Source organism: Diaporthe batatas, assembly GCF_019321695.1.
Source record: "Diaporthe batatas strain CRI 302-4 chromosome Unknown Contig00003, whole genome shotgun sequence".
NCBI classification, from domain to species: Eukaryota; Fungi; Ascomycota; class Sordariomycetes; order Diaporthales; family Diaporthaceae; genus Diaporthe; species Diaporthe batatas.
This window is the reverse complement of record NW_025408550.1, coordinates 6004618-6030757: the sequence shown is the minus strand read 5'-3', so window position 1 is coordinate 6030757 and position 26140 is coordinate 6004618. Positions and strand designations below refer to the sequence as shown.

Genomic DNA, 26140 nt, shown 5'->3' with positions numbered 1-26140 from the left:
CTCAACCCCCCAACACCAGGCCCGCCAGACACCCCTCCAGACACCCGTCCAGTCCCTTCACCACCTCAGCGCCCAGCATGTCCACCATGAAAGCCACCGGCGGCCACTCCGAGGCCTGCTGCAACATCCCGCCCGTCGTCTCGTCTGGCTACCAGAAGAAGGGAGACTTCGCGACCTTTGACGGCCGCAAGACGTACGTCACCGGCCCGGCCAACGAGGCCACCAAGGCCATCTTCGTCGTCATGGACATCTTCGGCTTCTTCGACCAGACCGTCCAGGGCTGCGACATCCTGGCCTCGTCTGACGACCACAACAAGTACGCCGTCTTCATGCCCGACCCTTTCGACGGCGAGCCCCTGGACATCAGCCTGTTTCCCCCCGACAACGACGACAAGCAGCAGAAGGTCGGCGCCTTCTTCGGGAAGAACAGCCCCCCAAGCTTCGTCCCCAAGGCCCACGCCACGCTGCAGGCAATCCAGCAGAAGTATCCCAACATCAAGGAGTGGGCTGTGCTCGGTGTAAGTGGGCTTCCGCCCTTGGTGGGTTTCGCGTCGCATTCTGACAAGCTGACAACGCCGCCGCTGTTAGTACTGCTGGGGGTCCAAGGTCATCTCGCTGTCCCTCGCGTCCGGTGAGGGCCCATTCAAGGCCGCTGCCCAGATCCACCCGGCCATGGTCGACGCCAAGGATGCCGAAAAGTGAGCTCACCCCCGCGCCCCGTGGCGTGCCCTGAAGTGGAAGCTAAGACCATCTGCAGGATCAAAACCCCCCTGATCTTGCTGGCATCCAAGGACGAGGATGCCGAGGAGGTCAAGAAATTCGAGGCTGCCCTCACCGGGCCCAAGCATGTCGAGACCTTCCCCGACCAGATTCACGGCTGGATGGCTGCCCGGTCTGACCTGACAGACAAGCGCGTACAGGAGGAGTACGTTAGGGGCTACAAGACGGTCCTCAACTTCCTTGCTAAGAACTTCTAGTGGGCTTTTCCCGGGACACGCGTCTATATTGGTGAATGTGAATGCCCATGAGATGCGAGACTGGTGACGTGAATCAGCTACTGGAAGTGGGGCCAAACTTGAGCGAATGCTCACCATGTGCGCCCTCGCTGGAAACCAGAATGATAGCACGTGTGCGAATGAATCATGTACAGATAGATGCTGGGGCGGCGTATGTGCGGGTGAAGTTCTGATATTGAATGCCGTAGTCCGACAGTACGCCAACCGGCCATGGCAACCGGGGCAGCTCCCGGTGATGGACCGTCCCGGCAGGTACCGTGCGTGGTGAGCGAGCGCGGGGGACCCCTGGCCGCAGACTGCCCCGCCATCATGTGGAAATTGTTAGCTGGTCGCATCTCAATTGACTCACCCTCGACCTATGCAAATCCCGAGCCACTCTTCTCACTTTTGCGATTCCACTTCCGCCCTCGCCAGACCAGCCACCTGCCTGCCCACTGTCTTTGGGGACCTCATCTGAAGGCAACCAGCAATACACGCCATCGTCCGCCTCAACCCGGTAGAACCTGCCCACCATGGCACCGATGCCCGCCGAGGAGAGGATCGCCTTGATCAAGGAGAACCTCGCCGAGACGCTCGACTTTGACATTATTGAGAAGATCATCAACGATGGGAAGGACCCAAAGATCTACTGGGGAACGTGAGTGTGTTTCTCCCACCCCGTCTCTGGCCCTCAATTGCCCCATCGGGCCAGCCGGCAGCAGCACCTGTGTGCCTCTGCTCATGCGCACCCGTCCGCAATCGTCCACTCCCCCGAGCATGAGCCCACCGCCGAGCCCACCACTCCTCTGCTCAGCCGCTGACTATTGAGCTCACCACCCAGCGCCACAACCGGCCGGCCACACTGCGGCTACTTCGTGCCCGCCATCAAGAATGCCCAGCTGCTACGGTCTGGCTGCGAGCTGACCATCCTCCTCGCCGACATCCACGGCTTCCTCGTACGCGGCACACCGGCCCGTCCTCCTGCTCCCCGCCACCGCCGCTGCTCGCAACATGCAACTGACTGACTGACCACCCTGGTCGCACAGGACAACCTGAAGGCGCCCATAGAACTCGTCCAGCAGAGGGCCCTCTACTACCAGCGCGTCATCACCGCAATGCTCCGCGCGACCTGCGGCGAAGAGGACATCAAGAGGCTCAAGTTCGTCTTCGGCAGCTCCTACCAAAAGACCCCCGACTACGTCATGGACGTCTACAAGCTGTGCTCCGTCGTGTCGGAGCACGACGCCAAGAAGGCCGGCGCCGAGGTCGTCAAGCAGACCGCCAACGCCCCCCTGTCCGGGCTCCTGTACCCCATCCTGCAGGTCCTGGACGAGCAGTACCTGGACGTGGACGTGCAGTTCGGCGGCGTCGACCAGCGGAAGCTGTTCACCGCCGCAAAGGAGTGGCTGCCCAAGCTGGGGTACAGGCAGCGCGCCCACATCATGAACCCCATGGTGCCCGGCTTGCAGGGCGGCAAGATGTCGGCCAGCGACCCCAACTCCAAGATCGACCTGCTGGACGACGAGGCCACCGTTACTAAGAAGATCAAGAAGGCCGAGTGCGTGCCAAAGGTCCCCGAGGGCAACGGCGTCCTGGCCTTCGTCGAGTACGTCCTGCTCCCCGCCGCCAAGCTCAAGGGCGAGCGCGGCTTCGTCGTCGACCGCACCAGGGACGAGCTGCCCGAGCTCGTCTACACCGACATCGCCGCCATGCACGAGGACTACCGCAACGATGTGCTCACCCCCCAGATCCTCAAGCCCGCCGTCTCCAAGGCCCTCAACGCCCTCATGGCCCCCATCCGCGACGAGTTCGCCAACAGCCCGGACTTCAAGGAGCTCGTCGAGAGGGCCTACCCGCCAGAGGTGAAGCAGGTCAAGGATAAGAAGAAAAAGGACCGCGGCACCATGTTCCCCGGCGGCAAAGACAAGCCCAAGCAGGGGGCCGCCGCCCCCACCGCTCCTGCAGACGGCGCCGTCACGTCGCAGACCGAGGACCTAGCTATCCGGACCGCTTCCGAACAATGATACTCGCCTGTAGGCAGCCAATGAGGCATCTTTCCCACCGGTCAATTGCCCTGTAACTGTAATTCGATACCCATTGCATGTTTCTCTGTAGCATCATCTCTGTGGTAGACCCTCCCGTATGCTACAGAGCGTCTCTCTCGCGCGGTCACACTACCTCGATTCCCTGCCAGTTACAAAACACAAGTAGGGAGGGGATTGTAGACGGTATGTGGCGAAAGCAAACAGCCCATCCCGCCAGCATTTATTTGCAATTAAGCGAGGTGTGAAGAATGCGTGTCAGCCGATTAGACAAATTTTAAAAGCGTGCGAGCACATAGCACGAGCCAGATCACCTCATCTCAGATGAGAGCGTCCATTACATGGTTGCCCTCAGCCACACCTCAGTAGATAAATAGAGCCTGACATTGGTTCTCTCCCTCCGCCTTCAACTCCTCAACTCATCGACACCCGCCACCGTTCACACACACATGTTACACGTCAGCAAGTAATGGTAACAATAGTATAGCTGGAAGCGACCGACTAAAAGGGAAGTATTTCGCAAAATTCGCAAAATTGTAGAATTAAGAACCGGTCCATCTGCCTTCTGATTCCCTATCTGTGCTGACTGCGTTGCGTCAAGGAGACTGGGTGGGCATGGACGGTAAAACAAGCTTGGCGGAAATCTTGCTATCAAGGGGGTATCATTCATTCTAGGAGTGCAGCTCTTTATGTTGTGTAGTAAAGGACGTGTGCAGAAAAGCCAGAGAATTAAAAAGCCACAATCCCAGTCGTTTGTACGTCGTCGCCTCAGGTGGGTCCATCTTTTCTTCATATAACAAAGGAAATCAAAGGGATGGTTCTGGCCTCAATCTGTGGCCAAGCTCACTCGTCATCAAAGAACCCAGCATCATCAAAGTCATCAGCTGCCATAGCATCATCGTCATAAGCCGCAGGCCGCATCATCGGCGGTGTCTGTGGGCCGCTGGCGAAGTTTTGTTGCTTTGGCGCTGGACTACCTCCTCGTGCTGGCACCTTCTGGCCCTGTCGCTGGGGCGGTGCCTTGGGCCGATTGGCAAGATCCTGGGCTGTAAAGCGACGGCCGGTGTTGGAGAAGGCAGTTGGTTGGCCGGATGGCGACGTCTGTCGGACACCAGAAGCCGGCGGGGTTAGAAGACCAGAGAGGAAGCTGCTCTGTGAGCCAGGGCTATCTCTTCTAGGCGTCGCATGGTTCGCGGCCGTCGACGTCGATGGCGCAACGTTGGACAGGGTGCCGCCCTTACGCCAATTGCCCCACGCAGCAGCCAACGGGCCGACAGCTTGAGCGACTCGAGGTGTCGCGGCATCGCGGAGGCTGGCCGCAATGCTGGGCATCTTGATAGCCGACCCGCCGTTCATGGCCCTCTCGCGCTCCTGCTGTTCCATCTGCAGATTGGCCTTGAGGCGGATAGCTGCGTCCCGAACGCGATCTTGGTCGTAGTCGTCCCGGCCGAGTGCGGTAATAATGTCCTGGAGATCTGAATGCCTTACAGCGAGAAGCTCCCTCAGCCACACAATTTCGTCATCCCGCTTCGCGATCTTGGTCTCCGATTCGGGATCTAGCTTCGCCACAGTCTGCTCCAGCTCTTCGATCCTAAGCTCCCGCTCTTGCACTTGCTCTTGCAGAACCATAATCGACTCTCGGAGGGCTTGGGGAGAGATCTTCTCCGGCAGTTGCATCGCTGTGGCAACGGCTGCTGTCTGCGACTGCACCTGTGGCTGCGAGGCCGCAGTGCGCTGCTGAGGGGCGGACACGGGAGCAGCTGAAGCAGGCGGCAAGACCACACCAGATGCCTTGGCAGCTTGGGCCGCAGCACGTGCCGCTTCCCTGGCAATCTCGAGCTTCTCCTCTAGATGAGTGACGCGATCCTGCAGATGCTCGCACTTGGATGTTGAAATGCTGAGGCGTTCGAGGAGGTTGGACTCTGCGCGCTGGGCGTCCTCAACAGTGTTGTTGATCTGTCGCTCGAATCGGGCTTGCATATCCTCAATCTCATCCTGGTGCTTGCGCTGGACCTCGTCGACATCGCCCTTCCTGTTGTGGTTGGCATCTTCCATGAGCATGTCGTACCGTGATCGGACAGTATCAGTGTCCAGTTTGGCTTGATCGAGCTGCGCACGCAAACGGGAAATCTCATCCTCGAGTTCCTCCCGGACAACGTTGACTTGGTTGTTCGCATCCTCGACCTGGGCTTGCATCGATTCGCGAGTGCGCTGGATCTCCCGTGCTCCGGACTCTCGAGCTTCCTGGAATTCCGCCTGGTAGCGCATAGCGCTTTGCTGGAGCTTATGGTTCTCAGTCCGCATCTCTCCTAGCAAGGCGTCTAATCTCTTGGCCTCATTAACAGCCTTCATGCCTTGACGCTCACCGGCCTCAAGTCTCTCGAGTTCAGTTTCCAGACGCTCGCGGGTCTTGGATTCCGCTTGAAGCTTCGCATCCAGAACTTCTTGTCTGGCGAGCATCGTCTGCTCTTTCTTGGCCCGGCGAGCGTTTTCCTCAGTAATGTGGCGCATGGAATCTTCCATGTCCTGCTGCAGCGACAGGAACTTGGACCTCCAGTCATCACGAAGCCGCTCATTTTCGTTCAGTTGAGTACCCAGGGTGTCGATCAGCCGATGCAATTGCTTGTTCTCTTCCATCGCGTGGTACAGGTCGTCACTCTGGCGCTGTGACAGCTGCGTGGCACGGTCTGCTTCCGTCCTCCATCGAGCTGATTCTTGGCGCAGATCCTCAACGTCTACCTCAGCAACATGGACACGGTTCTCGAATTCCAGCCTCTCCTTGTGATAGTTGTCGGCCGCAGCTTCGAGCAAGGCCACACGCATAGTGTTCTTGCTGTGAGTCGCATCAAGAATCTTGAGCCTCTCATCCTTTTCTTCCACTGCATCCCTTAGTCGCACCTCTTCCTCTGAAGAAATACGCAGGAGGCGCTGGACTTCGGACAACCTGTCTTCTGCAGCCCGTCGAAGTTGGACTTCAGCCTCGTTTATGGCCTCCTGGTTGCTGAGCCTTGACTCGAGCTCCAAGAATCGCTGATCGCTGGCACTGCGGTTCAATATCTCGGCCTCGACCTTGGTCTCGGCCTTCCACAGCTGTCTTTCGAGTTCGGCTGCGCGAGCTGCTTCTGCTGAAGCCTTGGCTTCTTCCAGCCGATGGCGCTGCTCCAACTCCGCATAACGAGCCTGCAGTTCGTTGAACTTTTCGCTCAACTCATCCTGCCCTTCTACAATGACTGACTGGGGAGAGGTGGCGGGCAGACGGGACTCGACCGCCTCCTCAACGACATTTCGAAGGTCCTCGGCCCGGAAGTCAAGATGCAGGGATTCGCTGAATTGCTGCTTCATCTCTTCCATCGCCTTCAGGATAGAGACCACGCTCTCCGCGGATGCACCATCTTGTGCCATACCGGGCAGGGGAGGCAATGGTGGAGCACTGCGTTGCTGGACAGCAAACGCATCCAGTACAGCAACCCTGATCTGCTCCATCCGCTTGTCTCGTCGGGGGCTCATTGACCGCCGTGGAACGGGTTCGTCGTCCTCGTCGTCTGCATCGCTCTCCTGGAACTCCGCAGAGACGCTGCGTCGTTCGCGGCGACTCGACGCCGGAAGACCAGACAGCGACGCGAGAGCCTGTTGTATGCCCTCCAAGGTTCTTTCAAGAGGATCCAGTCGAGACTGCAAGGCAGCGCCAACCAGCTCATTGACCTTCCCATCGAAGAAATTGGCACGGGAATCGAGCTTCACCTGCTCCTCATCGCTGAATGCCCGTTCCCAATCGTCACTAGCAGCTTGGCTCTCGCTAGTGTTGAGCCGGGAGAGTTGAAGACTCACAGGAGGATCAACAAACGGATTCTCCAGCGTTTCAGTTGTATGCAAAGGTGGGTGTACTCCGAGCGGTAAGTGATAGTGCCTTGGGCTTGGGCTTGGGGCTTCACCCCGAAGAAATTGGGCATGGCTGCGCTGGGGAGACTCGTTTGTGATAGCAGCGACAGGTATGGGCCGTGTCGGGCTTGGCTGGTGCCATCTCGGTGAGTCCACAGTCTTTTTGACACCCAAATCAGGATCATTTTCGTTGATATGTTGCATGACAGCGTCGATCTCCTCAAATGTGGGCTCTATAGCCTCGCCGTGCCTTTCACCTTGGTCCGTATGTGGGCTCGCGGATTGGGGCATTGTATCTTGGGTGTCCTCCTGGGTGTCGTCCAGATCTTCAGCAGTGACAGGAGACGCCGAATACCTTCGCGCATCGCTTGCCAGTGGGCTGTGCGAAACCTCAGCATCAGACACAGGTGACGGTGACTGGGCGTACTTCGAGGCGCCTTGATCTTTCCGTGGCGAGGGACTAGCGGCGAATCTGCTCGCGGCCAGACCCTTCTTTACAGGAGGAGACGGCGCCACGAACGTCTGGACATTGGGATGCTCATCTTCCGCAGCGCTGGCAATAGGTGAAGGTTCCCTCTCAATAGACTGCTGCGGCAAATCCTCGGCACTCTGGTCTTCCTCCGCGGTACTACCATCGGCTTCCGCATCAGATCGCCTATCGGACGGTTCGAACTGGCCCGGGACCGGAGTGTCCTCTTTGTCATTAAAGTCATCGTCAGTCATGAAAGTTGAACCGGGAATGAATGGCTTCGCAGACGCTGAAAGTGATTTCTGGTGGCCATGGGCCATGAAACCATCGTCCCCGAACGGCCGAGCTGTGTTGAAGGCTGACACCTCGGCTTCTGACCTGAACTCGAACGGGGCCCAGGCATTGACGTCGTGTTCAGCAGAGACCTCAGACACGCTCGTGTTGTCCTTGGCGTCCGTTGAATCAGAGAGGATGGTTGAGGAAATCCCGGAGTCACGGGCTGGGCGTTCCTCTTCCACCCCCTTGGATTCTGCGTGCGCCGAGGGGCTTGGCTCAGCAAGCAGACGAGAGTCCTCGTCCTCAGCACTCGCCCCTCTGAGCCTCTTGACTCGTGTCTCATCAATGATGCGACCGTTTTCATCTTCGGCCGGGCCTGATTCATCCTTGTTCGACGTGCGACTAGCTGGCCGAACGATAGGAATAGCCTTGGATTTCTTTGGAGGCTTCATAATCTCGGGCATGCTCAAATCAATGCTGCCGAAGATCGAGGACGTCATTCTTCCGCTTTCGCTGCCGGACAGGACGGGGGATGTCACCGAGCCAGCCACCGAAGCAGGTGTGAAGGCAGGGGCATTCGGTCGGAAAGTTGGCGCGCCGGCAGCAGAAAAGCTGAACTCGCTGGAGCCTGGAGAAAATACCGGAGCATTGACGTTGATCTTGCGCGAAGGGCCTGCCGGAGGACTGAACTGATTAGATTGATCCGAGTCCGGAGCGTTAGAGGAAGCTCCTTGGAAAACAGCCGGTTGGAATGTATTGCTTCCAAAGTTAAACTGCCCGGGCTGAAAGGAGCTCGTCGGATTGAATTTGAACTCAGGCGCTGCAACATTGAGCTTCGAGAAGGACGGCTTGCTGCTGTGACTTGGACGTCTTGAGGTTGATTGCACATCCTTCCACGGATTGCTTGTCGTAGAAAAGTTCCTCTCATGGGACGCATCCCCAAAGTTGGGCAGCACGGGTGTGCCAAGGTTGCTGGGGTTGGTGTCGACGTCGTCATGGTCAGCCTTGTCATCGTCTTGGATAGGCTTCAAGCTGCTAAAACCACCTTTATCCGTGCCAGCTCTTATGTCATCTTCACCGAAGTATTTCTGCGACAGCGAGTGACCTCTACTATGAGGTCGAGGATGATGGAGGACAAGGTCCTTGTCGACAGCGCCTTCAAAGCGCGGCGCCTGTTGCGCGAACTGCACTGGGGACTCACGGCTTGACTTAGCAGCGTGGATCTTTTCGTCCTCGTTGTGCGGGCTGTAGTCCTCGTCATGCTCAAGTTGTGAGCGGAATTGTTCCTCCAAATGGTACTCCGCCTCGTCAATCTCCTTCTGCAGGCTGTCACTAGCATTATGGCGGATCTGTGGTGCTGGCTCGGGTGTCCTCGATGCACTCTTCGTCTCTTCTTCCTCATCGGCCTCACGTAGTTCTTGCAAACGAGGAGAGGCTCGAGCAGACTGCATAAAGTGCTGATGGGGCAGTTGGGGGAATTGAAGTGACTGGTGCCGTTGGTGCATCAGCGGAGGCTGGAAACCTCCAGGGGAGAAGGGCGAGGTTGACAGGGAAGGCGACACACGGTGCATCCCTTGCTGTTGAAACATGACATCCCGAGGCGAAGGCTGCTGCTGCGGTGGCATGAACCCGAATGGGGACTGGCTCGTCGGGATCGAGACGGACTGTCGGGACTGGTGCGGGTTGAAATTGCCATTGAAGGGGACAGGCGAAGCAACTGCATTGACGCCGCCCACAGGGTTCTGTGCAGAGAACGGGAACTGTTGCATCCCCTGAGCACTTGATGCCGACGGCGTGGTGATGGGAGGCGAGAACGGCAGAGGCGGATATTGAGTGATCGTAGCACGTCTGTTGAGGCCAGCTGGATTGGGGGAGATGGATGGCGGCGGTGGCGGAGGGTCTTCATCACCGAGTGACACGCCGAGAGCCCTGAGCTTGGCTTCGGTCAATTCATTCATGTATTGCTTCCAAGCTGTTTGGTACATTAGCAGAGCATCCCAAGGCTTGGGTGAATGTGAGCTCCTCACCTTCGAGATCTGGCAGAGTAACTTTGAATCTGCGATTGGCCAGCTCCCTCTTGATCTCCACGACATCGGGCCACTCGTCCCTACTCCTAGAATGATGCTCGACCGGGAGGGCTGAGTACCCTTGCGGGACGTTCAAATCGAAACCACGAATATCATACCCGAGCTCTTCCCACTCCCGGAACATGTTCGTGACCTCATGCGGTTTGAGCGGAATGGGGGCCTTGCCTCGCTGGCCGCGCTCTTCATCCCGCGGGAGCAAAACCATAATGTTCTTGCCCCTCCATGGCACCTTCTTCTTCAGCCGAGGCGTCCACCCGGGGGCCTTTTTCACTTCTGGCGGTCTCGTTGGGGTGACTGGGGCCTTCGTCCCTGTATTTCCCACATCCACTGATTCGACTGTGCCATTCGGCGTGGAAGGGCGCTGCTCCACCAAGCTTGCCGCTGGCGGACCTTCAGCGTCACCCTGCGGCAGCACGACCTCTGGGACGACGTTCGCCATGGTTGCGGTGTCCGGCCTCGACAGCCGACCAGCAGTACCCTGTTTCAGGGTCTCGGTGCTTGATCGCGCTCTTGGATGTTGTCCGGAGGACAAGCGAGACGACGTAGGGCGTCCGCTGGGGTTGGCCCGCGGCGTGGCCGAGCTCCTCCCTTCCAACCACGCTGCTTCGTCGCCGGAGTGTGAGCCGCTCAATGAAGAGTGCTCACTGTCTGTGCCGTCACTAAGCCAATGGCGAGGTTCGGTGTTCTCGTGGGCGGCTGTGTGTTGACGGATCCAGTCTTCTGTCAGGCCACGTGCAGGACCTGGGCGTCTGGCCCGGTTGACCAGGATCGCGGCAAGAGAAGAGGACTGCTGCTCGGTCGGCGAAACAATCAAGGGTGGGGCCGGACGCAGAAACGGGGTGTCGAGCTCGAGACGATGTATTGGGGAGTCTTCTGATGGCTCGCTGCCAGGACTTTGCCCGCGAAGATTGGCTTCTTCGGACCTTGGGTACGGGCTGCCCCAGCTTGCGGTCACGTACTGATTGTCTTCTCGCGGGACTTGGCGCGCCGGCGGGGTCCTCAACAGCTCCAGGGCCCTGTTTGGGAGTCGTGGAGCTTGTAAATTAGCAACGGATGGAGACAACTCCTCGCCGTCAGCGGTTGACGCGGTCGAAAGGGCTGGGGACCTCGGAGGGGATTGGCTGGATGACCGAGGGCGCCGCAGACCGTCCTGTGCAGCAGCACGAGGAGGAGGTGGTGGAGACGGATCTTGCGAAGACGTCTTTGCGTGGACCTGCGCAGCAATGACACAGAGGGTGTCAGATTAGACGGTACAGCACATGATGGGGTTGGGCATGAGCAGAGGCACAGAATGGGTGCATCTGGCGTCGGCGACAAGGGCCCTTTTTTTTCTGGGTCTGGGCGAAGCTTACCACTGGAGATCAGCGCAGACGAGGGCCGTGTCGTCTGCAGCTAAATCTCAATACCTATCGCGTCGTCGGCGATGCCCAAAGGTCTTTGTTTGCCCGAAGCGAAGAGGTCCCCCCTTTTCAGTAGACACAAGGGCGGCGAGTGGAGAATTTGTAAAGGGCGGCCGGGGTTGGACCTGATCGCGTCGCGTAACCAGAAAGACGGGGACGACTGGGGCAGGGGAGGCCAGGGAGCCAAGGGGAGCTTGGACGTTTCTCCAGCAGCGGAAGCCCAGCCAGAGCCAGGGTCGGCGCAGGCGTTGCGCTGCAGCTGGGTCCACTGAAATTTTGCGAAATAAGGGCCAATCAGGGGAAGATCACAATCAGAAAGAACCAGAGAACGCAATGAAATCAAAGAGACGATGGCTTGTTCAAAGGAGTGACAGAAGGGTGGGACAAGAAGGCATGTCGAGGGTCATCGAGTGGCTGCCGGTTTGTGCCTTGGCTGAGCCGTGTCTCGTCTGTGATTTTGCAGCCGCATGAACCAGAAGTGGCCGTGCCTCGAAAGCCAAAAGTCAACAACAGGCTGTGGATCTGATCAGGCCGGGGCAAGGTCAGATTGGGCGCAGGATCGAATCGGATGGATGTCGAGGTCGGAGTTGAGACCAAGCCTGACAAGGTTCCGGACTCGCACCTCGAATGATGACAATGACAGGCGCACAAACCAACAAAACAAAACGACGCGCGAACCAAGCAGTGGCCTGTCCGTCCTCGCTGGTGGGTGGGGAGGCGTGACGAGAGGCTCCAGAGGGTCGGAAGCTGGGGAGGGATTACGATTATGACACGGGGCCGTGGGGAGGGAGCAGAGGTGAGGAAAAAAGGGTGGGCGGAATGATGGCAGCGACCCATCTGCCAATGTGGAGAACGAGGTCTGCCTTCGCCTTGCCTGTACGTGCCTGCTGCACCAATCAATCCCTTGGCTGTTCTACCTGCCTAGGTCCCTACCGCAAGAGCCTGCTGCTGTTCCTGCTGCTGTTCCTGGTCCTGGTCCTGTCTCCTGCACCTGTCATTCTTTAGACACGCTTCGGCTGAGCCAGCCTGCAGGGAGACGAGGTCTGCATTGGCCCGGCAATTTCATCAAATGACGCCTGCTTACACCGTACCTAGGTAGATAGCCTATACCTGACCAGACGGGCTAGCCGCCGCCTTGAACGCCCGTACCTGCCCGACAAGGCCAATGCGGAAATGGGTAGGATTTGGAGCCCAGGTCGGGTACCTAGGTACCTAAGTACCTGGCTGCTCAAGCCCGTGCCGAGGTTCGCAGGCAGAGGATGGACCGATGCATCTCAGTCTTTTGTTTGCGGGCTGCCCTTAGAGAGAACAGCTCTCGTTCTCGGCCAGGACCATCAACAGTTGACATGAGGCAAGGGCTTCAGTGCATCCAAAGCCAGACCGTCAACCAGGTGCATCCGGTCAAACCAGCGCATGCGGCCTGGCCATGGAGCTTTATTCGCTTGGCCGGCACGCTAATACAATCTTCAGCAGAGACGCGTCGGTCGACATTTTGGGGTCTACACAGTACTTAAGTATTGACCAGGAACGGGCGCTAACACGCTTGGTCCCTCCCGGAGCCTCGTCAGGTCAGACAGATATCACGGCGAGGGCCACACCCGGAGAGACACCGTCTCGGCCGTGAAAATGCAAGAAACCAGAGACCCATGTTATCCCTATCCCAAGTGTATGATCAGGATCCCTCCGCCATTCTCCTTCGGTGCCCCAGCATACACGGTAGCAACGACCACTATCCAAAGTAGTCCTCGACATGTAGGCGGCAGACGGTAAAACAGCAGCTCATAACACAAATGCAACAGCCTGACAAGGACGTTGTTTTGCATGGTCCATGCTAATTGCCATTCCTTGCTTCGAGTCTAGTTCAAAATTGAAATAACGTAGCTCAACCTAGCTTGAATGCAAGCATGCGAGTTGGCACAACTACCCTCACTCACTTGCAACTCAGGTTAATCCTGACCAAACAACATACACAGACAGGAGGGAATATTATCGATTTAAGAGCACCCAGCCGTCCCTTGGCTCATCAAGCCGTCCCATAGCAGTCAAGATCCCACAACGCCAGCCCTTGTAAATATGTTCATAACCGGCAAGTGTCTCGGGCAGAGCGGGTCCCCCCCTTCGGGAGCCAGCACAACCCGCAGTTACGTCTGATACAAAACCCCCTTCAATTCTCACAGAAGAAGTCGAATTCGGCATTTGAGCTCGTCAGAGTCAGGGAACCTGTCTGCGTGGCCGTGTTGATGGCGTCCTTGCACTGGTCTGTTGAGCACATGCAGTCAGTCAGTCAGCGTCCTCATACTCAGTCTCACACCCGGTGTCAAGTGGGAGACCAGCAGGGAAAACTGGGAGCCGGGGACAAGAGACTCACTGTTCTGCTGGTCACAGTCCGACACCTCGAACCCGGCGCCGCCCCCCGAGTTGGCCACCTGCGCGCACTTGTTCTTCTGGTTGTCGCAGCTCCGCTGGGCCGCCGAGTTGAAGTCGGTGAAGGTGTCGCCGTCCACCTCGAACGGCCTCTCCGAGTTGCCGCTGTTGGTCACCGCGTCCGCCTTGACCCCGCCCAGCGCCCCTGTGAACGTCTGCAGGTTTTGGCCCGTCGCGCCCTGCTGCCGCGGGAACAGCACCGACCCCCCGCTCAGCATCTCGCCTAAGCCCAGGTCCGGCCCCGCCGACGCCCGCCCGCCGCCGCTCAGGGCCGCGGCCAGCAGGAGGGCTGTGGATGTTGGGAGCTGCATCGTGGCTCGTGGATGTGTGTGTGTGTGTGTGTGTGTGTTTGCGTGGTGCGGGCCTGGCTGATGGTACCCGCGGTTGAGGTCTGGGTTCGTTGATGAGTTTTGTCGGATGGATCAGGCCAGGGCCGGCGTCCAAGACACGCGAGTCCTTCGGTCTGTCGTTTGTGGTCTCGGATCGTGGTCTCGACTTGCGACTCGGTCCTTCAAGAGCCGAGCTATGCCCCTGCGTCTGTTTCTCGTAGGTCCCCTGGTTCGATGGACTCGTTCAGTCGGTCGGCACTCCAATTAGGCACTAGCAAAAAGGTATAATGAACGTCGACGAGAAAGCCCAGCTCGGTAGTGTACGAAAAGACCAAATTGCAAGATGGCGCAAAGGCGAAAGCAGGTCGTGGTTGAGGTCGTGGTCCGAGGCCATCTCGGGCCTGCACATGAAACGCCCGCCTATCTGGGTCGCGCAGCCAAACCTGAAACACCATCTGAGACGAACGCACTCATGGCGATGAACCATGGGCGATTTTGCACTCTACCCCGCCTGGAACCGCCAAAGTACATGATTCCTGAAATTTCGCGGGGTATGCTTAAAATGAAGGCGGACAAAGATGACAATGCAAGCCACAGGGTCCGGTCTGAAGCGTCGTAGCGTTCCGGTCCTCCGCGGCAGATTATATATATGGGTGACCTGGGTGACTTGCGCTAATAAGGCAACCCAACAAACACCCCCTTACCCAGGGACGATTGGCCATAGAGTGTTACCTGCTTTGGAATATAGTACTCACGCAGATTTCCTATAGTAGCGCTGTCTGTGTGGCTTCCAGGTTGTCTAGCCCGCATGCTTTGGGATGAACTCTTGTTTGTCCGTCCCACCTCCCTCTGATGTTAAGTACTGGAGCAATAGAGCAAATGTGAATTGTCACGAGCAGTCACACCCGAGGCATAAAGATGTCATCAAAATCAAAAGGGTATCTGTATTAGTCGCCCCTCATATCAAGGCCCCGCACAATTGCTCAGTCCAAAACAATGAGGCCTCCCCATAGAATGTATTGACAGGCTTCGATTTGCCTTCAAGTCATGTTCATTAAAAAAATCCTTGCTAGTCTATGTCCCGAGATCACTCTCTCTTTTTGGACCTTTTCTTCTCGATCTGCGAATGAACGCTATGCTTGACGCCGAATAGACGAATGAAGAACGCCGGACCTGATCGAGTCAGGCAGACCAAAATGCATCGAAGATTGCGGAGCTACCACGGAGCCCGTCTCGTCGTAAAAAGCTTCCACACTAGAAGAGATCCACGCTAGAAGTTTGAGGAAGCGTTGACATTACTTGGGGCATGGTAGCTCTCCAGCGTGCTTTGGAATGGAGACCGCGCACTGCCAGTAACGGTGGATCCGGCATTAAGGCCGCCAACCTCGCTCTTGCCCTCAGCTCCGTTGTTGTAGCTCATCAGACCGTCATTCTCCTCGTTGGCCTTCTTGCGGCCCCAGATCCTCCAGGCGAAGAGACCGGCAACAGCCAGGACGATGGCACCTCCAACGCCGACAACAACACCAATGATAGTTTTCTTGGTCGACTCGGGCATCCCGGAGCTACCATTGCTGTTGGCTTCGCTCAAGCCTGGCGTCGGGGTCGAGACCGAAACGGATGTGGAGCTGCTAACCGACCCATCCGTGGCAGTGACAACGACGACGGTGGTGGATGTGATGGGCTCCGCAGTTGTGGTGGCTGAGGTAGACGCTCCGCTGGATGTAGTCTCGGAGGATAGTGTTGTAGCAGCGGTGCCGCCTGCGGTAGTCGACGGCGCCGGTGTGTCGCCGGAGGAGGTGGTTGTCGGCGAGGGAGCATTCTCGGATGTGGTAGGTGCTGAGTCCTGAGATGTCGAGGTGGCCGTTGTCTCCCTGGAGGTGGTGCTCGTGGTCTCCTCGGCCGCTGTGGCTGTGGTGGGGGTGGACTCTTCGCTGGTAGTTGTTACGGCTGCACCGCCGCTACCGGTTACAGCGTCGGCGGCATTGTTGAGAGCGTCCCCCACGAGTCCCTGCCTGCGGGCCAGCTCGATGCCATGTCGGTTGAGGATTGCAGCGTCGATGATGAAGCCCTGGGTGAGGGTGTTGGCAGACAGGGCTGCCACCAGCAGCTTGAGGATGTGCGTGGAATGCATTGTTGGTTTTGTGGTCTGCTGTCGTCGGCTATCGGCAAGCTCGGTCGCCTAGACCGTCTACTGATGGTCCACGATACGAGATGCCAATCGACGCTTTATCGGCGGTTGAAGAACCTCAAAATGAAAGAGGCGAGGGACCTAGTGAAAAGGGTGGGGGGGGGGAGTTCGCGAGGGCGAGTCGGCCAGGTCAAACTCTGCGCTGTCGGCAGGTCCTAATTATTGGCGATGGCGAAATCGGTGTCGGCTGGTGGGGCCTGGGTAAAAAGATTGTTGTGACAAACAACCTCTGTGTTGTGATCGTTTGGATATAGCGAGCGATGACGAACGGTATTGCTAACGACGGACGAAATGAGAGAGCGAGAGAAGCGAGTGAGCCTGGCGCAGGATGGGTTGTGCGGGTGTGGTGGTTTTATCGAGATTGATGGCGGGTGGGTTGGAAGAAAGGGCCGGTGGAGCAGGCAGGGGCCAAGGGAGGAGACAGGGGTGGGAGGGAACTGGGACGGGATCTCTCTTTCTCGCCGGCTGTTCTGGCTGTCAGGCCACCCCGATGCAGACAGCGCCCTTGCGGGTGCCAGTGCAGATGACCGTCAGACAGCGCTGCACCTGGGCCGCCGTTGGGGGGACCCTTTGGAATGGGCAAACGGCGCTAAGTAAAACGGGGGAGACCACCATCTCGGTACGGAGCACAATACGTAACTTTTGAGTCTCCTATCCCGCTGATCGTCACCAAACTACCGTCTGTACTGTGTTTAGCAGCACATGAATGAGGCATTATTACCACAGTGCAGTGCCGTCGCATAAATGCCTGGCCGTCCTGCCGTCCACATGGTACACAATAGTGTACTTGTGCAGGGTGGGCGGGCTAAAGGGCCCATGGATCAGGCTGTACCGTACGCAGGCTTACTGTGCCAGGCTCTGACTGGCTTCAGATGGCCTCCTGGCTTTGGCCCTAAGGCACGCCAGTGTTTGCTACTAATAGGTGAGACCGCAGGACCAACGGTCTAGACTTTGTCCCTCACGAGACACCATGTTGCAAGTACAGTATTTGGATCTCACGACGAATGCCGTGCAGCCCGCAGCACTCGTCAGCCCTCGGGATGGGAGAGCTACATGCAAGCAGCAGGCAGTCCACTGGTATCGCAACTGCACTGTATTGACGTACGCTACTGCGCACACGTGGGCTACCGGACGTCACGGCAGGGCAGTCGCTGCCAGATCTGGATTGAGCCCCGTCCGGCCAGCCGGCCCACGCCCACCTCCGTTTTTCCTTTTCGTCTTGGCGTGGAAGGGCTGGCAGGCAGGGCAGGATGAGCAGGCCACCGGCCTCGTATTGAATTTTTGGCATGCCACCAGCAGCCCGGAGGCCAACCAACCACTGTCGTCGCGGAACAAGAGGGGGAAACCTAGAGGGTGTCATGCTCTGTGCTCACGAATGCGACGTTACTGTGTAGGACTGCCACCGATCCATGACGGGTCTTCCAAGCAGGCCCGTGATTGTCGTCTGATTGGCGGCCGCGGTCCCAAGTCAGGAGTCTGTTCTGGCATTTTGGGACAGGCCACAATGCTTGGGCGATGCATGAAGAATGTCATTACTCCACCGTCACTGGGCAAGTCGGTCTGTCGGTGCTCGTCAGTGACGATCCTCGCCAATGCCTCTTTGGTGACCCTCCTCAGTCCTGCCGGCAATGGGCCCGTTTCATCTGGCTTTTATCCGTCACCTGCCACCAGGGAAACTTTCTTGCCTTGGGGAACAAGAGACGCCGAGCTAGTCGAGGCTGGGGTCCTTCGAGAAGGTCACAGCTCCTGGGTACCGACATGATCAACCATCCAGGCAGCCTGCAAAAAAAACCGCCGCTAAGTCCAAGTACTACCAAAACCCTTCATGTTAGCATCACGATTATTCCACAACCATATCGTATGTGCTTGATTTTAATTATACGAATACCTTCAGAGTAAGCTTCTGATTCGAATGGTATCAAAATATCATTCAAAACTCGTGATTGTGGGCAAAAAAACAGGTGGATAACTTCTGGGATCCCGATTCTGGTACATAACCAGCGGCGGTTTCTTTTGCAGGCTGCCTGCCATCCCGCGTCTGCTATTCATAGGAGGTTGCATGCCCCCCTAGCCCCAGCCGCCCAGGTGCATACCTGCATACTACCTAAGTAGGTAGGTAGGTACCTAGGTAGGTATGTACACCCATGACAATGAATGCCACTGCCAGCCTGCCAGCCTCGATACTGTGCCTGACAGCCTTGAACAAGGGAGCCCCGGCAGCCCTACGCAGCATTCTGGTGCGTGAGGGCCATCCGTCGTGCTCGGGCGTCAACTCCCATCTGAGCTCCGGGTTGACGATCAAAGGGGTCTTGAGATCCCAGATTTGATCCTGTTCTCGTCATACCGTCCGTTCCCGACCCCGATCTTCATCATCGCAGCCTCGCATTTCCGTCGCCCCCGGCTACTATGTAGTACCCGCCCGCTAGACGCCGGGGTCCCCCTTTCACGGCTCTTCTGCACTGCCCGCCTGTCCCGAGGCTGTTATCCACAGCAGTCCAAGGGTCCAATTTGATGCGCCGCCCCGAGCTGACGAACACCAGCCCGCCACCCGCCAGCCCGTCAGGCCGCAGCCCAAGCGATTTGCACACCAGAGCCAAAACAACCCCCGTGGGGTCTTCAGATGCTGCCGGGCCCCCAAGACAATCACCCGCGTCCCCTGGTCCCGCAGTGCCGGTAGAGGCGAGCAGCGAGCAGCGAGGCCAGGAGGCCCAGTGTATGGACAATATCCGGCCCCTACAGGCACTAGTCTGGCGCTGGGGCAATACTCCGTACTCCGTACTGTACTGTGTATTCCATCTTGCCAGGCTCGGACGCTGACCGTCTCCGTCAACCCATCGTCTTCGTCATCAATTGGCCGAGAGAAGCTCATCGGCCTGCGAATTAGCCTCAGGAGTCGACGTCGAATGCCTGATCTGATTCGTCCTCTCCGGGCTACTCTGCTGTACTTCCAACTCAACGCTCTGCAGGTGGCAATTATGTCATGGCAGGTAACAAGAACACAGGGGGCTGAGGGGTCACTGCAACAGAGCTTGGCCCATGCCCCTTGTCCTGCCAGCCTGCCTTGCCTGCCAGCCTGGCAGGCCGGGAGAGTTGAATGTCACCCGACCCCGCTGATCTTCTTTCGCCTAGCCGCCAGCCGGCTGGACGGACGTCAAAACACGAAGCACCCTCAGCATCCACACGTGATCCGAAACACGTCGTTTCCACAGGCTTGACTGTGGGACCACGACTCTGATATTTTTAGCGTCTTGAATCATCTATCCTGTCTCCGGGGCTTTTCCAGTGTCTCCCTCTCGATAAACCAATGCTGTATGTAGTTCGGGGCCTCAGCCGCCAGCTCCGCGAAATACAGTCATGCTCAACGCTGCGTCCAAGGCGTCATGTGGCGACGCAACGGTTATTACATCTTCAATATCAACTAAAAATAAATGGCGGCTATTATAGCTTCTAGACTCTATGACTGTAAGAGTCGAAGGATTATATAGTCGACGATACCTACGGCACTGATACCACCGGCCAACCTACATCTTGGACTACCTAGGTAACCTATTTACAGAGCGCCCCCAGGTGCGGTGATTCTGCTTGAGTGACAGCATTCCAAGCTTCGAGTCCTGTTCGGCCAGGGGGCGAAGAGGGGAGTGTTTTTGGGGCACACCAATGCCAGCCCACCTCCCCGAGGTCCCAACTCTCCTCAAGAAAGCCTAGGTCATTTTCTTGCCCCACATGAAGTTGACAGTCTAGGATTTGGAAACCCTGGACTTTTTTGGCATCAGGCTGACGAAGAGCTGCGGGTCACCATGGAATCTATATGAATCAGTTTGGCTGCCTGAGCTCCAACATCAACATCTCTTATCACGTTTGCTCAGTACAAACTGATTCTCAAATTTCGAAACCATGCAAGACGACAGTTTGCCTGGATGTTTCAGACACCCTGTGTGTCTTTCTACTTTCAAGTCTTTTCCCCTCAATCCAACACTATTGTTTTTTAAACGCTGGGTCTTGAGCGTTTACCACCATGTGGAGGCGCCATGTATGTCCTCGGACGTATACGGAATAAAAGCAAAACCACTTATATTACAAAGCCAATGATGCCTATCCGATCCTGACCTTCCAACGAACCAGATAATGTTTTGTATTGCACATGTGGTGTCTAAACCTCAAGTGCTCCCTGCAAACAAACAAGTGGCTCTCTGAATTGAGGTCACCGTCGCGACACGATACATCCCTCTAAAGAGGCTTTTCGTATGCACTGGTCAACGAGTAGTACCGTGCTGCCGCCTTGGCTGCCTCCGAGAATGACATTGACCCCTGTTCATCACAGTCGGCAAGCTCTCGGGCTTCCTGCTTCCACTCCTGCTGCCACAGTTGTTTGAATCGTCTATGTTTTTTCGCAGATCTTTCCTCGGCCGACTCAAACTCATCGATGTTGACATCCACTACAGTCTCGCTTTAGAATGATGCCGTTAAAAGGGGAAGGGGGGGGGCGCTTGCGCAAAATTGACTTACACAAGCTCTTGGCCTCGATCACGGGAGAAGATGGGTTCTTATTCGTGTGCCTCTTCTTGATCCTGCGGTCGGTCGAATATAGCGTGGATGGCGACGGCGAAGTCACCACCGCAGCCCCCTTGCCGTCTTGTTGCACGTGGGAGCGTTCGCCCAGCTCTTTAGCCTTCTCTGGCACAGTTGTAAGTGCCCCGATGCAGAGCCTGTTCTGCTGCATCTTTGACTCCGCGCTCGACTCGGTCTCCATGTCATCGATGTGGGTCTGAAGCTCATCGCAGACTTGCTCGAATTTCTGCCTGGTGACTTCGTTCTCGGTCATCTTGTCGCTGTCTGTTGCGCCTTGTTGTGGGGTATGCTCTGACTCCTCCCTCCCTGCGGTGGCCTTGTCCTTGCACATCTTTGGCTGAATGTGAATGAGAGACATCATTTCTGCGTCATGAAAAAAGACCTTTGAGCTGTTTTTCAGAATGTCCTGGATCAAGTCCGTCTTGATCATGCCGGCCCTGCCGTTACGTCTGGAGTAAGCGTAGAAATTGGCAAAATACGAAGAGGGCTTCAAGGCGATGATCTCGGTGAGTGGGAATGGAGGCTCGTCAGTGATAAATTTATCCCAGATGGTACCAGACGCTGGCTTGGATTCTTTATTGTCCAGTGTGCGGGCGTTGTCGGCCATGGACTTCGCGGGAGTTGTCGTTGTCTGGGGCTTGCTGATGATCTGTTTACTCATGTTGAGACCGGCGTCCGCAGGACGGCTTTCATCAGCCGCCTTCTCGACTTGGATTTTCTTGGCGGCGGCCTCTTCGAGTCTTGTGTTCTTCTCTTCCAGTTTTCCGACCTTCATCTATGTGTATTGTTTCACCGTCTCCTTTGATCTCGCCTCGTGCCTGGCAACGTCGGCTTTCTGAGGTGTTTGTGACTGGGAATGCGTGGTGGGCGAGGTCTTGCTCGCGGCGGAAATACCAGAGGTGGTGGTGTTGCTGCCTTGTTATGACTTGGCTTTGAGAGAGGTCATACTGGCCTATGCGAATTAATTTCGAAAGTTGGTGGGATGAAGATGGAGCAGGATCAAGCTTGAGATGTGCCCGGAATGAACTTGGGGTGATGGAAGTCTGAGGCGATTGAACTGGGGTGCACCACTCCCTTCGTACCTACCTAGGTACCTAAGCGATCCTTTTGAAACTCTTAGTTACCCACTTAGGTATGTAGATAGGCAGACTTCGGATCAGAGAAGCATAAAAGCTCACCCTTTATTACTAACCATGTAACCAAGATATTATAAAAATATAATCTTAATCTTAAACCTCTTCTTTCTTTTATTTAGAATCAAGTGTGTGTGTGTGTGTGTGTGTGTGTGTGTGTGTGTGTGTGTGTGTCTATGTGTGGAGGGCTAAGTTTTTAGTTGTGATTCCCTTTATAGGATTATAAAATTTATATCATCTATCTTTAGAGACCTCGCCATATAACTACCTAGGTATCTACATATGTAGGTACCCAGGTACTTTCGCGGCGTTCTAGTCAATACCGCCGTCAAGACGGTACCCCTTAGCCTTGTCTGTGCGTCGTAAGGCTGAGGATACATGCACTTATTATCTGGTTTCGCTTCTATTCCGCATACATCCGAGGACATACATGGCGCCTTCATACAGTGGTGAACGCTCAAGACCCAGCGTTCAAAAGGCATAAGGTGTCAATACAGTGCTTAAAATACGATAACATGTACCTATTATATTTAAATAAAGGGGGAAATAATAAGAGTCAAGAGAATGGCCCATCAGTAAGCCTCTGGTCTCAACTCCCACGCAGGCTGCTCAACAAGCGACGGCGTGGCCCGGCCTGTCAGAGCGGGTGTTGAGCTGTGTGTCCAGTTAAGACCAGGCACTTTCGCGCCATCACTTCCAAGCGCCCACAGCGCTATGCCAAGCCAGTTGTCCCCCTGGTAGTCAAGAACACCTTCGGGTACGGGGAATTCGGATTGGGGTCCCACATTGCTCGTGTATCGACCGAGCTGGTACCCATTCACGTAAATGAACGCCCTGTATGGCGCTGCGGCCGCTGCGGACGTGTCATTCGCAAACACCAGGGACAGCGGCACATCCCATTGGTCGGAAGGAATTGAGAGCATGAAGTTGGTAGTGTAGTAACCGACACCCGCCGATGTGATGCCTTCGTATGGTGACGTCCCCGTTGTGAAGTCCTCTACAGGCGGGCCAGCCTGGTGGTATCCCTGGCGCTCGATGAAAAGGCCGCCCTCGTTCAAGGGGCCACGAACGCGGTCGGCATAGTCCTCGCCACCAAGGTTTCCTGTGAGTTTCCAGGTGATTTCCGATGGAAAGTCGTATTGTAGAATGCCTCGGGGGTTTTTCTGTACATCTCCGCCGACGTCGTAGTTCTCATCTAAACCCATGTTGTCAATCAAGACGGTGAATTTATATGAGCTACCGGCTTCCAGGTTGGGCAGAATGAAGGATGAATTGTAATTTTCCTCCACTGAATTCCCTGCCCAGGAACCAATGAAGGTATTATTAAGCCAGACTGACGCGCCGAAGGCTTCTCCACCTTGTGTGCGAAGCCCAATCTTGGACTCATTCCCAGAGGCGGTGAAGTGACCCCTGAAAATTATTGCGCCTGTGTTGAACCCATAGTCAGATCCATATAGAGAGACGGGCGTCAGAAGAGGAGAGCCAACAGGATTGGTGGTGTTGGTATGGTCCGCGTCTGGCCAGGCAGTGTCATCGTAGTCGGACTGGATTTCGGGTAGTGAGTCGATGTAGTACCATGAGGCACTAGAAAGGTCAGGGATTTCAAAAGTGGGAGGCGAGTGGTCTTGACTGGCAGTCCAGGAGCCTAAGAAGTCAGTAGAGTGCTCCAGAGTGGCTTGGTTGACCTGTAAGGAGGTGACACCTGGAGGCACTCCAATGATCTCGATGCTTGTCGTCTTGTTGAAATCTGCAGAGAGAATCAGGTTGCCACCCTCAACAAGAGCTGACCGCACCAGGTATGGCCCATTGACAATCACGGCGCTATCTGCCACGTCGGCGACCCAATAGTTGTAGGCGCTGTTGCGGTCTTGGTCCATAGTTAGCATGGAACTTTCGATGGAACGTGCGTACGTACCGAGGATGTAGACAAAGAGGTCGCCAAACTGCACAATCTTCCTTTCAGCAGAGGTCTGCCATTGAGCCACCGAAGAGCCGTTTGTGTGTTGGATAGTCACACCATCTCCCTCAAGCACGGCACCGTCAGTTACACCCAGGATGGCCAACTCATGGAGCTCGTTTGGACCCCCATATACAATGAGCACTGTCTTGTTGTCGAATACCTGCCAAGTGAAGATTTCTGCTGTGGAGTATAGTAGTTCCGAGTTCCCAACAGGGTAATCCGTGACGTGGACCTTGGAGTCCCGGCCATTGAGGCTGAGAAAGCCTCCGAGCTGGGGGACAGAGATATTCCCCAAAGAAGTCGGTAAAGAGAGCGTGTAATTAGACGACTTCTGGGAAGTGTAGTCCGAGTGTCTCACGACGAAGAATGACCCGGTAGACCCGAGAACTGGGGTGGTTACAACGTCCGGATTCGTGTTGTAGACGCCAGTTGAGGACGAATTCGCCGCAGAAGCAAGGAGATAGCCTGGGGAGACCTTGAGAAAGTTCGCCTGGAGCTTCAGCTCCGAGTACTTCTCTCTGTCTACCGCACGGTCTTCACGGATGACGGAGCCGTAGTCATAACTTGTCTGTTGGGTCTCTTGTTAGCGACTGTACATAACGAAGTCCCGGGAAGACCGGGAGCGAACGAGGAGGTGGACCATGAGATTGAAGCCAGAGGGGTTTGGCGGTCTGGCATGGGAACAAGATGTCGAGCTTGAGACAAGCCAGCGGTGATGGTGACCACGTACATAACCACCAGGGTGGCCGATGTTGCCCCAGTTTGTTCCTCCGAAAATCATGTACAGGCTGAAAATGGTGACGCCAGCCGCGTAATTGTTCTTGTAGAAGACACGCTCAAACTCCATGTTGACCAGAGCGGCGCATTTCTCGAAGCCAACACCGCCCGGGGGGTCGAAGCTGCCCCCCTGGAACTCTGGGATCGTGTACGGAGTACTGGGGCTCTGCTGAAGATGTGTCTGGCGGAAATTGGTTGGAAGAGCACGTTCCGGCCACGAAGAAGGGTTGGCACAGTCGAATCCTAACGGGTAAGCATCGTGACCATAGATGTCGACAGCTCCAATACCACTGCCAGGAGCGTTGTTCCCGGCAGGTCTGGCATCGTTGCTGATCAACGGCACGACGACACCGGCGTGGTGGAGCTGGTCCTCGATGTACCTAAAGTAGTTAACACACTGCTAGTCCTTGGATGGGGGGGTCAAGGTACCATACTGAAAATACCAGCCATCGACAGCAAAACCGGGGTCGAAACTAGTGTATTCATTCTCTACTTGGACCAATATGACGGGGCCACCGTTGGTGATCTGATACTTTGCAATGAGAGCACCGATCTCAGCCATGTAGTTGTCGGTCGCGGAGAGGTAGTCAGTGGCATTGGTCCTTAGCTTGCCCTCAATACGTTGGAGCCATCCAGGAAATCCTCCTCCTGTGGCTTCTGCGTTAATGTAGGGGCCAGGGCGGGCAATAACGTACAGGCCCGCAGCCTGGGCAGCCTCGAACAAGGGCTCGAGGACCAAAGGGCCTTGGGCATTGAAGTCGCCAGCTTTGCCCTCGAGGGCACCCCAGTGAATGTAAATGCTTATGGTATTGAGCCCCAAGGCCTTGATCTTGGTCAAGACGTCGGGCCACAAGGAAGGGACTGGCAGTCGGAAGGGGTGAAATTCGCCCGAGTAGATGAATTCGCGCTTGCCATTGATGAACAGGGAGTAGTTGTCGAAGGTGACGACGTCCTGGAGCAGGTCCCTGGTGTGGAACAGGTGACTGGGGCGTCCAAGCAGGGCGTAGGTGCCTTGGGCTGCCAGAGTGGCGAGGCTGAGGGTGGAGGTGAGCCTCATTGTGACAGGTAGAAGCAGACGCACTTGTCGATGGGCTCAAGACGGAGAGGAGAGGCTGTCTGTTCTCTCGATCTCAGGGGCGGGTGAGGGTACCTAGGTATATGTCGTCCAAGGCGAGCCTCGCCAAGACATAACAGGATGTGACGGAGAGAAGTCTCGGGGACTCAGTCGGCTACTAGTACTGTGCTGTGCTGTACTGTTTGTACAGCTGCAGCTGCCCATCTCGGCCGTCGCAGCCATCTCCTCTCTGCCGGCCCCTTGCTCGCATGTTGTTGCACCGAGTCGGGCCCGTTCTTCCCTGTCGTTGCTGCGCGAAAGTGCGATCACGGTGTCACTGACTGGTGGTTGATGGTGCGTGTTGGAGAAATATTTGGGGAAAACGGAGAAAATACGACCTTGCCATCTCAGCTTTGCCATTCTAACCATACCATTGACGCGGGTATGAATGGGCTCAGGAACTCAATTCCACAAGGGGAGGACGAGGTAACCGTAGCGGGAAGGATCGACAAGCTTTCTCGGCACAAGCCACCAGTTCGCCCAGCTCAAGCCCATGAC

General features: G+C 56.3%; 7 protein-coding genes across 7 annotated transcripts; 2 read left to right on the top strand and 5 right to left on the bottom strand.

Moving 5' to 3' along the window:
* Nucleotides 1-77: 77 nt before the first annotated feature.
* KVR01_002404 (uncharacterized protein) lies at nucleotides 78-977 on the top strand (the record flags this gene model as incomplete). The annotated part of the gene is made up of 3 exons (XM_044794903.1): nucleotides 78-518; nucleotides 589-698; nucleotides 758-977. 3 exons carry the CDS (start codon nucleotides 78-80, stop codon nucleotides 975-977), a joined length of 771 nt encoding a protein of 256 aa, XP_044647419.1.
* Nucleotides 978-1528: 551 nt separating this feature from the next.
* KVR01_002059 (tyrosine--tRNA ligase TYS1) lies at nucleotides 1529-3019 on the top strand (the record flags this gene model as incomplete). Its single annotated transcript, XM_044791457.1, has 3 exons — nucleotides 1529-1653; nucleotides 1837-1951; nucleotides 2042-3019. The coding sequence occupies 3 exons, from the start codon at nucleotides 1529-1531 to the stop codon at nucleotides 3017-3019; spliced, it is 1218 nt and encodes a 405-aa protein (XP_044647074.1).
* Nucleotides 1930-11938, bottom strand: KVR01_003841 (uncharacterized protein). Its single transcript, XM_044790882.1, has 3 exons — nucleotides 11101-11938; nucleotides 9689-10961; nucleotides 1930-9633 (listed from the first exon to the last, which is right to left on the bottom strand). Exons 2-3 carry the CDS (start codon nucleotides 10185-10187, stop codon nucleotides 3881-3883), a joined length of 6252 nt encoding a protein of 2083 aa, XP_044648856.1. The 5' UTR covers nucleotides 10188-10961; nucleotides 11101-11938; the 3' UTR covers nucleotides 1930-3880.
* Nucleotides 11939-13312: 1374 nt separating this feature from the next.
* On the bottom strand, nucleotides 13313-13883 carry KVR01_002727 (uncharacterized protein; the record flags this gene model as incomplete). The annotated part of the gene is made up of 2 exons (XM_044787668.1): nucleotides 13313-13407; nucleotides 13517-13883. The coding sequence occupies 2 exons, from the start codon at nucleotides 13881-13883 to the stop codon at nucleotides 13313-13315; spliced, it is 462 nt and encodes a 153-aa protein (XP_044647742.1).
* A 1288-nt stretch (nucleotides 13884-15171) lies between these two features.
* Nucleotides 15172-16032, bottom strand: KVR01_002095 (uncharacterized protein; the record flags this gene model as incomplete). The annotated part of the gene is made up of 1 exon (XM_044787119.1): nucleotides 15172-16032. One exon carries the CDS (start codon nucleotides 16030-16032, stop codon nucleotides 15172-15174), a length of 861 nt encoding a protein of 286 aa, XP_044647110.1.
* Nucleotides 16033-20316: 4284 nt separating this feature from the next.
* Nucleotides 20317-21656, bottom strand: KVR01_003260 (uncharacterized protein; the record flags this gene model as incomplete). Its single annotated transcript, XM_044791481.1, has 2 exons — nucleotides 20596-21656; nucleotides 20317-20525 (listed from the first exon to the last, which is right to left on the bottom strand). Exons 1-2 carry the CDS (start codon nucleotides 21431-21433, stop codon nucleotides 20317-20319), a joined length of 1047 nt encoding a protein of 348 aa, XP_044648275.1. The 5' UTR covers nucleotides 21434-21656.
* A 707-nt stretch (nucleotides 21657-22363) lies between these two features.
* Nucleotides 22364-25585, bottom strand: KVR01_003572 (uncharacterized protein; the record flags this gene model as incomplete). The annotated part of the gene is made up of 4 exons (XM_044790648.1): nucleotides 22364-23658; nucleotides 23707-24319; nucleotides 24482-24908; nucleotides 24963-25585. The coding sequence occupies 4 exons, from the start codon at nucleotides 25583-25585 to the stop codon at nucleotides 22364-22366; spliced, it is 2958 nt and encodes a 985-aa protein (XP_044648587.1).
* Nucleotides 25586-26140: the final 555 nt, after the last annotated feature.